Raw genomic sequence first — 10,268 nt, 5'->3', positions numbered from 1 at the left:
AGCTTGTTAGGGTTAAGGTTAGGGAAATTTATTTACTTTTCTTTTAATCATTGATATCTAAATTACGCTAATATTGTTTGGTGCAGCACTAATGTATCTAAAAACAATAAGCGGCTAATTAAACTGCTAACAAAATCTTGCAATAACAATTATTAGAAATGTGGATCGCTTCTAACTCACTAAATTTTTTCAAATAAGTTCCAAATACTCAACAAATTTCAACTTGAGCTTCATCAAGTTCTTATATTTATGTTCAAAGTTGATAGTACAATGGCACTCAACTTATTTGACTCATTTTAATTAAAAATAAACGATTTATACCCAACACATCTTTTGAATAACAGTTTTATTCAACCAAAAATTAACTAATCAGCTACTAAGTTCTCGATCGTAATCAGAGACTATACTATGTATATATATATATATATATATATATATATATATATATATATATATATATATATATATATATATATATATATATATATATATATATATATATATATATATATATATATGTATATATATATATATATATATTTATGTATATATATATATATATATATATATATATATATATATATATATATATATATATATACACATCAGAGCCGTGGCTAGGCTCCCCCACACCCCCCCAACTAGGGGGAGCTAAGCATTTTTAGAGGCCTTTTTTGTTATTTGAAATTATTTTATTTTTTATTTTTTATAATAAGAATATTTGAATATATATATATATAGTTACTGTTACTAATAATAAAAAAACATGGCCTTTTAAACACGATATTACCAAAATTAAGCAAGCGTGAAAAAAGCAATTATATTTTTCATGTAGAAAAAAAATAAAAAAAATGTTTAACTCCCGAGGTCCGATTTTTATGAAAAACGCGAGCTTTATAAAAATCTGTCAAACAGTTAAAGAGAAACCATTAAGCAGCAGTCAATCGTGCGAAGAAATATATTTCTCTAATTCGCATATTTTATTAGGTGCGAATATGTTATTATTTGTATTTAGATTACATATTTCATTGTTTATTTATTTATAAATTATGAATCGTTTTTTATTTTTGGCGATTCACAATTTATCTTGGTAATAATTTATTTTATTACTATGCTATATGTTATTACTTTTGCTTTAATACTATGAAATAAAAAGTCTATTATTTGTTTAAATTAAATCATACGCATTGTTTTTAAAGAAACAAATGTATAGCATTGGAAAACTGTTACGCTTTGCATTTGTTTATTTTAAAGTTCAAATGGTTATAAGGCCATTATCATTGAACTGATTTTTTTGTTATTATTATTATTATTATTATTATTATTATTATTATTATTATTATTATTATTATTATTATGCATTGTTAGTTTTTTATATATAAAAAAATTAAAACAATGAAGGTTTTCAAAAATTTATAATTATATTTCGATAGTATATCACGATATAATTATTGGTATGAAAAAAGTGAAAAGTGGTGCCACTAAGAGAAGAGAAAAAGCTGCAGCCAGGGAGGAAATCGCAAATCACCCCAAGCTAACACATTTTTTGAAACCATTAGTTAAGACTAGAAGTGATTCGATACCAACAGAAACTACAATTAATTCTGATTGTCATTATTTGAATACTAGAGTAGAGTCAGATAGGTTGATATGCGAGTCTACGTCAAATGCCATAACAATTCCGCCTATTTTTCTCAGTGATGATCCTTCTGAGTGGCCAGATAATGTTTCTGACGCACAGAGGTGTGACATTGTTAAACGTGGTTTCAAAAATATCGAAAATGATTTTCCATACAATTTAGAAAGAAGACGATTTTCACTGAACTATTATAACCGGAAGATGAAGAATGGAGAAATATTTGAACGCACATGGCTCATATATTCTTTGAACAGCAATAAAGTGTTTTGTTTTTGTTGCAAACTTTTTGGGATAACTTCTTCACCATTCCGGCAAGGAATAAACACTTGGGAAGGCTTGTCAAAAAAACTTAAAGAACACGAAACATGCAGTGCACATTTCAAGTGCTTTGAACAATGGATGACTTTACGAAAAGGTTAACTGATATTTTCTTTAAATTATTGCTTTGTTACTTTTTTTTCTTAATTAATTTCTTTTTCCTCAATTTTGGTAAAGCAGGCATTGCAAATCAAGCTACCATAGACGAGAAACAACAAAAGTTGCTTCATAAAGAGCGGATATTTTGGAGGGCTGTGTTAGGAAGGATACTAGACATTACCTTATTTCTTTCTGCAAGAAATCTTGCATTTCGTGGTTCAGACACAGCCATTGGTTCAAAGAGCAATGGAAACTTTCTTGGGGTGTTTGAATTACTGGCTAAGTATGATACCGTTCTCAATGAGCTTATGCAAAGAATTCAAGACAAAGAAACCAAGGAGCACTACTTGAGCAATGACACACAGAACGAGTTGATTAGACTTTTAGCCAGGGAGATTGAATCCAAAAACTTTTCTAAGGTAAAAAAGGCAAAATACTATTCTATTATTTTAGATTGTACGCCAGACGTTTCGCACAAAGAACATATGAGCATTATTCTGCGATCAGTAACATGCACTCCTGGAGTAGGTATCGACATTTCCGAAAATTTCTTTGGATATCTCACAGTAAATGATACCACTGGAAATGGGCTTTTCAATGCATTTTTAAATCAGGCAAAAAATTGGGATCTAAATATTTTAGACTGCCGAGGTCAATCTTACGATAATGGTGCTAATATGAAAGGAAAAGTAAAAGGTGTTCAAGCAAGGTTTCTGGAAATGAATCCTAAGGCCTTATATGTTCCATGTGCTAACCATTCACTCAATCTTGTTATTGTTGATGGTGCACTATCATCCATCAGTGCAATTTCTTTTTTTGGTGTTCTTTCAAGGTTATACACGCTCTTTTCATCGTCTCCTCCTCGATGGGAAATTTTAAAATCATGCGTGGCAATTTCAGTCAAGCCACAATCAGATACCAGATGGGAAAGTAGAATAAACTGTGTTAAACCACTTCGCTTCTATTTAAAAGAAATCTTAGAAGCACTTGAAAAATTGGAATAACATGCCTTAGAAAAAAGAGATGGGGCAACTTCCACAGAAGTACGATCGCTGACAGAATATATTAGAACATGGCCTTTCTTATTATCAATCATTATTTGGTATGACGTTTTATTTCAAATTAACAAATCAAGTAAGCTGCTTCAGTCTTCTGCAACCTCTCTCGACATATTAGTTAGTGAAATAAATGCAACAAAAGCGTTTCTTTATGAGTATCGCAAAAATAGATTTTCTGACGCACGTGTTAAGGCATCAGAAATCGCAGAAGTATTGGGCTTTGAAAAGGTTTTTTTGATGGTGCGTTCACGAAAAAAAAAATGGATTTATTCATACGAGTGTGCTGATCACACTTGGCAACCTGAACATCAGTATAAAGCAGTATTTTTTTGCCACTAATTGATATGTCAATTGCATCAGTAAAAGAGCATTTTGAACAGATCAGCATTGTCACAAAGCTTTATGACTTTCTTTACCGATCTTAGAGTCTTATCAAAGCTTGTAATAAAAATTCTCTGTCTGCTTATTGCAAAAATTTGCAAATAAAGCTTGCTGATATAGATTCAGAGGATTTAGAATCGGAGTTAAAACGTTTTTTCATAGTTATAAAGGACGAAAAAAATGCTCTCCTAAAATCTGCATATGACTTCCTAAACTACATCTACAAAGAAGAGCTGCAAGAAACTTATCCCAATTTAGTTATTGCGTTACGAATCATTCTTACTTTACCAGTTACTGTTGCAAGTGCACAACGTAGCTTCAGCAAGTTAAAACTAATTAAAACATTTCATAGGTTAGTATAAATAATCTTGCTTCATTATACATAAATACGTGTAGCTTTATTTCTTTGTATTTTTAAATAGGTCAACAATGGTTAATGAACGTTTGTCTTCCTTAGCAATGCTGTCTATTGAGAACGAGGTTGCAAGAACATTAAGTTATGAAGGCATAATAAATGAGTTTGCAAGCATGAAAACACGTCGCAAACCCTTTTTTTGATGGTTTGCGACATTCTTCTATTATCTGCGTAATGCATTTACTGTATTTACACTAGTAACTCTATATCAATTTAACAATTATAAAATATATCTAATTGAATTTAAGCGTTAACTTGATTGCATTTAGTCTTATGAACGGCGACGTTAAAATATGTGAGGTACCCAGCTGTTTTGAAGTAATCTGTAAAGTTTATCCACTTTTTTAGAAAAAAAAATTGGGGCCGTAATGGCTAGTTTTGGGGGGGGGCCCCAAATCCACAAGCCACGGCACTGATACACATATATATATATACATATATATATATATATATAAACATATATATATATATATATATATATATATATATATATATATATATATATATATATATGTATATATATATATATATATTTATATATATATATATATATATATATATATCTATATATATATATGAATATATATATATATGTATATATAAATATATATATATATATATATATATATATATATATATATATATATATATATATGTTTATATATATATATATATATATATATATATATATATATATATATATATATATATATATATATATATATATATATGTATATATATATATATGTATATATATATATATATATACATATATATATAATATATATATATATATATATATATATATATATATATATATATATATATATATATATATATATATATATATATATATATATATATATATATATATATATATATACGTGTGTGTGTTTTTATAAATAAAACTTTATGTATTTTACTACTAAAAGTGCTAAATGCAATTATCATGCTAAGTGCAATTATTAGGTAAAAATTTGATTTCTTTGCGTAAAAAAAAATATAATAATTCTGTACAAGAGAAAATGAGTTAAAAAATTTTATCTTTTGGTTTGTGGTAGTTCAGCAAAAAATTTTTTCTCATGACGACGTTTGGATATTAGTTCGTATTTTTTTGTTTAATAATTCTTTAGATTTTTATTTAATAAAATTATTAGTTTTTCGTATAAGCATAATTGGCACTTTTTAGTTGTGTTGTTGTAGGCGGAGACATAATTTGTAATTCCGGAAAGTCCTAGAACATTTAATGACGTTAGAGATTTAATAGTTTTAATAGTTTTTACCAATAATAATTGTAAATATGTTTTTGCGGTGATTTATGACGGTGTTTTGAAGGATATTTTAGGAAAAGCATAGAGTATATATGTTGAGGAAAAATTCGTAAATGGCAGAGTTTTAGTTAGGAGAAAAGATTATCGTTTATTGATTTAATTTATCTGTTTGTTGATTTGTTGATTACGAGAAAAAACTACAAGCTAACCGGGCATGGAACCAAGTATGAGATTATTTGATATGTTTGAAACGTATGATGGCACTTCGGATGCTGCTGTTTGGATTCAACGAACGAAAGTGATTGCTGAGTTTCAGAACCTAAAGCTTGAACTAATTTTTCCGATTCTTCTCAGAGAAGCTGCTTATTCAGTGTACGATGCTTTAACCGCTGAAGATAAAAAAGATGTTGTAGAAGTCGAGCGTGTGTTATTAGCGGCGTTATCTGTAGATGCCTATACTGCATATGAACTGTTTACAAAACAAAAATTATGTGACGGAGAAAAAGCCGACGTGTTTTTGGCTGATTTAAGACGATTAGCCTATCTTGCTATATTATCAGAGGAGTCTGTGCGTTTGGCGTTTGTTGTGGGTTTGCCAGAAGTTTTATCATCAAGATTTCGAGCCGTAATGGACCCGATTGATATAATGTTACCCAGAGTGAGAGCTGCTTTGAACTGAGCAAATGTGATTGACAGTGACGCTGCTGGCGCTGTATCTAGACGCCATGCTACAAAAACCGCGTTAGTGTGTTACAACTGCAAAGGTTTGAATCACATTGGAAAGAATTGTTTGCTTGCGAAGAACTTGTCACCGAAGACTGTTAGATGTTTTAATTGTGGTGAGGAAGGACACATTGCATCGAAATGCTGGAAGCTGCAGGGAAACGATTGCAGGAGCGAGGAATCTGCGCTACCTCGCTCCTGAACAACGGTGGAATGAGCGCATTATCTGTTATTCGTTTAAAAGTTAACGGTATGGTTGCGACAGCTTTAGTGGACACAGGATGTTCAAAGAAGATTTTGAATAAAAAATTCCTGCCCAAAAGTAAATGTAGGTACTAAAACTCTCAAAAGGTAGTAACGTTTGAAGGAAAAGTTCATCAGTGCACTGGGTCAGCAGTCGTGATTCAAAAGGTTGATGGCATTAAAGCACGTGATGAAGTTATTTTAGTGGACTTCCAACCGTTTGGAGTTGATATGATGCTCGGAATGAGTTCCATTAAATTACCAGGAGGAGTATCCATTTCTCCTTTGGGAAAGGCGAAGTTCGGATTGAGTTACTGTGGAGCATCGGCTTTGAACGAGAAAAAAAAAAAGAAAATCGAAATAAAAAAGAAAGATCACGAAGCAGTTTTTAATGGTGTTGAATGGAGAGTCAAATGGAAATGGAGAAAGCCCCGACCGATTGCGAAATAAAGTGGCACAGTACGGAATTCCACAACACGCTAGAGCAGACTATGAAAACGAACTACAGAATTGGATTGATCGGAAGTGGCTGTTAGAGTATGACGAAAATGAATTGGGGCCGCCCAAAGGGCAGATTCCTTTAATGGCTGTCATTCAGAGAAACAAAGACCACAAAATCCGACCTGTTCTGGACTGGGAAGAAGCTAACGATTTCATTGAGACATACACCAGAGATGCAGATGTGTGTGTCGAAAAGCTTAGAGAATGGAGAAGAATGGGTAACAAACCAGCATTTATTGATTTACGCAAGGCTTATCTTCAACTAAAAACTGATAAATCTCTTTGGCCCTTCCAAACAGTGGTGTTTCGAAATTAAAGGTATTGTTTGACACGACTTGGTTTCGGATTGAACGTTGCGCCAATGATCATGAAATCCGTTGTGAGTGCCGTTATTGATCAAGACGAATTAGTGAAGAGTGGAACGTCCGCTGATGTTGACGACATTTTCGTAGACGAAAGTGTGGTGAGTCTTGATTATGTCAAGAGGCATTTTTTAAAATATGGTTTAGAAAGTAAAGAAGGTGAGCAGATTGGTAATGATGGAGTTCGTGTGTTAGGATTGTGTGTGCGCAAGGTTGGTAATAAACTGATGTGGGAATCGAGTTGATGCTATCTCGCAAAAGTTAACCAGGAGAGTTGTGTTTTCAATCTGTGGACAGTTGGTAGGACATTTACCCGTGTGTGGTTGGCTGCGAGTGATTTGTAGCCTCTTGAAGAGGAAAGCTGTCAGTCTGACGAAGGGTTGGGACGATGAAATTTGTGATGAGAACGTTAGGTGGGTGCTTAAAGAAGTATTTGCTGAGGTGGAACGTTGCGAGCCTGCTTGTGGTGATTGGGCTGTGTGTGGTGATGAGGGAAAAGTGTGGGTTGATGCCAGTTCTTTAGCGATGGGTTCTCTTATTCAAGTTGGGGAAACTACTGTAGAGGATGCAACATGGCTGCGAAAAGAAACGTCTGATATTCATATAAACATAGCAGAGTTAGACGCTGTGATACGTGGAATGAATATGGCTCTGATGTGGAAGCTGAAGAAAGTGACTGTTTTTACCGATTCCGTGACAGTATTCCACTGGGTTTCTGACGCCCTTACAGGAAAATCAAGGTTGAGATCAAAAGCGACGGGTGAAATGCTGATTTGAAGAAGACTGAGCGTGTTGCAACAGCTAATTGAAGAATACAATGTTAGCGTTGGGGTAAAACTCATTCCTTCTAAAGATAATTTGTATAAATTATCTTTAGAAGGAATGAGTTCGCAGCAGATGGCTCAACTAACTGACTGTGCCAGAGTGTCGGAATAGTTGTATGGGAATCGTAGCTACGAAGGCTGAATCTATTTCCGATATACACCAAAGAACTGGACATTTCAGAGTGAATCGAACGTTAAACTTTGTTCGTAAAGCAATTCTGACTGCTACTGAAAACGATGTTCGAAATGTGATAAAAAGTTGCGAACCATGTCAGTCAATAGATCCAGCGCCAATACGGTGGGAAAAAGGGAAATTGGATGTTGAAGGAAACTGGGAGAGATTGGCCATGGACATCACGCATTATGGCACTGACAAGTTTTTGAGTCTAATTGATTGCGGACCTTCAAAATACGCGTTGTGGCGACACTTATCAAGCTCATACGGAAGTCTTGCCATAATCCGAATACTCCGTCTTATTTTTTGTGAACGTGGAGCACCGTCTGAAATATTGACTGACAATGAGCCGACATTTAAAACTAAAGAGATAAGGAGTTTCCTTGATAGTTGGGGAGTACAAATTAGATTTAGAGCCGCTTATTATCCTGAAGGAAATGGAATTGTAGAAAGAAACCACCGTACGATCAAGAGAATATCAGAACGATCGAAAATGTCGATACCGGAAGCACTTTATTGGTACAATGTCTCAGCCGAAAAAAATGGTGCAAGTCCAATGGACAAAATATACAGTTATACCATTGGTGTGAAAGGATTGGGAAAAGAGAATTTTCCTGCGCAAAATGTCACGAACAAGAGGTTTCGAATCGGCAATAAAGTCTGGCTAAAACCACCAAATGCGAGGTGCTATACAAAGTGGCAACCAGCTACGATAACTCGGAATGCGTCGAAACAAATCGTAGAAGTGAACGACATTCCGCGTTATGTGAAACACGTTAGACATCGAAATGATACTCAGTCCTGCATTATCTCTGATGTGGAAATAGAGATGAATACTGAAACTGGTCTAGAGAACGCTAAAAATCAAGGAGAGCAAGTTAAAGATGAGACGAACGAGGAAAATGTCGAAGCTGAAGATAGACCCCAAGAAATCGACATGCTTTTGCGACGGAGTGGTCGGGAACGGCGCATGCCTTCGAAATGCTTTGATTGCTATTTGGATGATCCGTAAGTATCAAGGAGGAGTGTAATTCCGGAAAGTTCTAGAACATTTAATGACGTTAGAGATTTAATAGCTTTAATAGTTGTTACCAATAATAATTGTAAATATGTTTTTGCGGTGATTTATGACGGTGTTTTGAAGGATATTTTAGGAAAAGCATAGAGTATATATATATATTGAGGAAAAATTTGTAAATGGCAGAGTTTTAGTTAGGAGAAAAGATTATCGTTTATTGATTTAATTTATCTGTTTGCTGATTTGTTGATTACGAGAAAAAACTACATGTTTTATGATAGAGCATTTTAAATTGGGTGTTGCTTTTGATTTATTTTCTGTATCCCATAGATTTTTTGAAAGCGTGGTTGCGTTTGCAAGTTTTTAGGTTTTGAAAGATTGCTGTTGATTCGCCAATCTAGTTTTCCACACGCCCTCTGTTGAACCAATATATGTTTTGTCGGGTGTGTTTGGGAATAACGCAAGGCACTTATAAATTGATTTGTTTTTCTGCAACTTCCGTTCATAGGGCAGATTTTTCTTAGTTTACAATTTAAAGCTAAATTTAATTATGGGTTAGTATTAATCTAACCTTAATCGTCATCATTCAATTCCGAAAGTGAACGTGATAAGACGTGTTTTGTAATTGCGGAAAAAATTAAAAATGGCGAAATATACTGTAGTGCAAATTAAAGATTTATTAGAGATACATGAAAACACATTATTAAAAATTTTTAACGAAAAGTTTAAAAAATTTGAAAGCAAATTAGTGAATTTGCAGGAAGAAAATACATATTTAAAAAAAGAAGTATACGAGTTAAAGAAATCTGTTGAATTTGTAAATGAGAAATATGAAGCAGTAAACATCAAACTCACTGAGCAAAAAAATGCAAAAACAAGCACAGTCGCAAACATTAACTCAACAACAAGTTTTGAAAAAAAATTCAGGACTTTTTAAAATCAAAACTTGAAAAAATCAAAATTTGAAAAAAATGTTGAAATCGAAAGAGCACATCGAACGGGAAGAAAAGTTTCTGATGGAAAAAAGATTAACAGAACAATCGTAGCAAAGTTTTTAAATTTTAAAGATAAATCGGCAATGTTGGACAACTTTATTAAACGAAAGCTATGGAACGAAAAGTTATATGTAAACGAAGATTACAGTGAACGAACGATTGAAGTAAGAAAAAGATTATTTAAAGAAGCAAACGAGTTAGAAGCAAAAGGTAAATTTGCCAAAGTAATCTATAATAAACTTATTA

The 10,268-nt window shown here is 32.8% G+C and overlaps 2 protein-coding genes across 2 annotated transcripts; both read left to right on the top strand.

The window, feature by feature from the left end:
* Positions 1-3,079: 3,079 nt before the first annotated feature.
* Positions 3,080-4,053, top strand: LOC136083564 (uncharacterized). The gene is made up of 4 exons (XM_065802968.1): positions 3,080-3,099; positions 3,192-3,435; positions 3,603-3,847; positions 3,918-4,053. Exons 1-4 carry the CDS (start codon positions 3,080-3,082, stop codon positions 4,051-4,053), a joined length of 645 nt encoding a protein of 214 aa, XP_065659040.1.
* Positions 4,054-7,950: 3,897 nt separating this feature from the next.
* Positions 7,951-9,021, top strand: LOC136083563 (uncharacterized). The gene has a single exon (XM_065802967.1). The coding sequence runs from the start codon at positions 7,951-7,953 to the stop codon at positions 9,019-9,021; it is 1,071 nt and encodes a 356-aa protein (XP_065659039.1).
* The last annotated feature ends 1,247 nt before the right edge of the window (positions 9,022-10,268 follow it).

Source organism: Hydra vulgaris, chromosome 08, assembly GCF_038396675.1.
Source record: "Hydra vulgaris chromosome 08, alternate assembly HydraT2T_AEP".
Lineage (NCBI taxonomy): Eukaryota > Metazoa > Cnidaria > Hydrozoa > Anthoathecata > Hydridae > Hydra > Hydra vulgaris.
The sequence above is the reverse complement of the archived record's forward strand: the minus strand, read 5'-3'. Positions and strand labels throughout refer to the sequence as shown.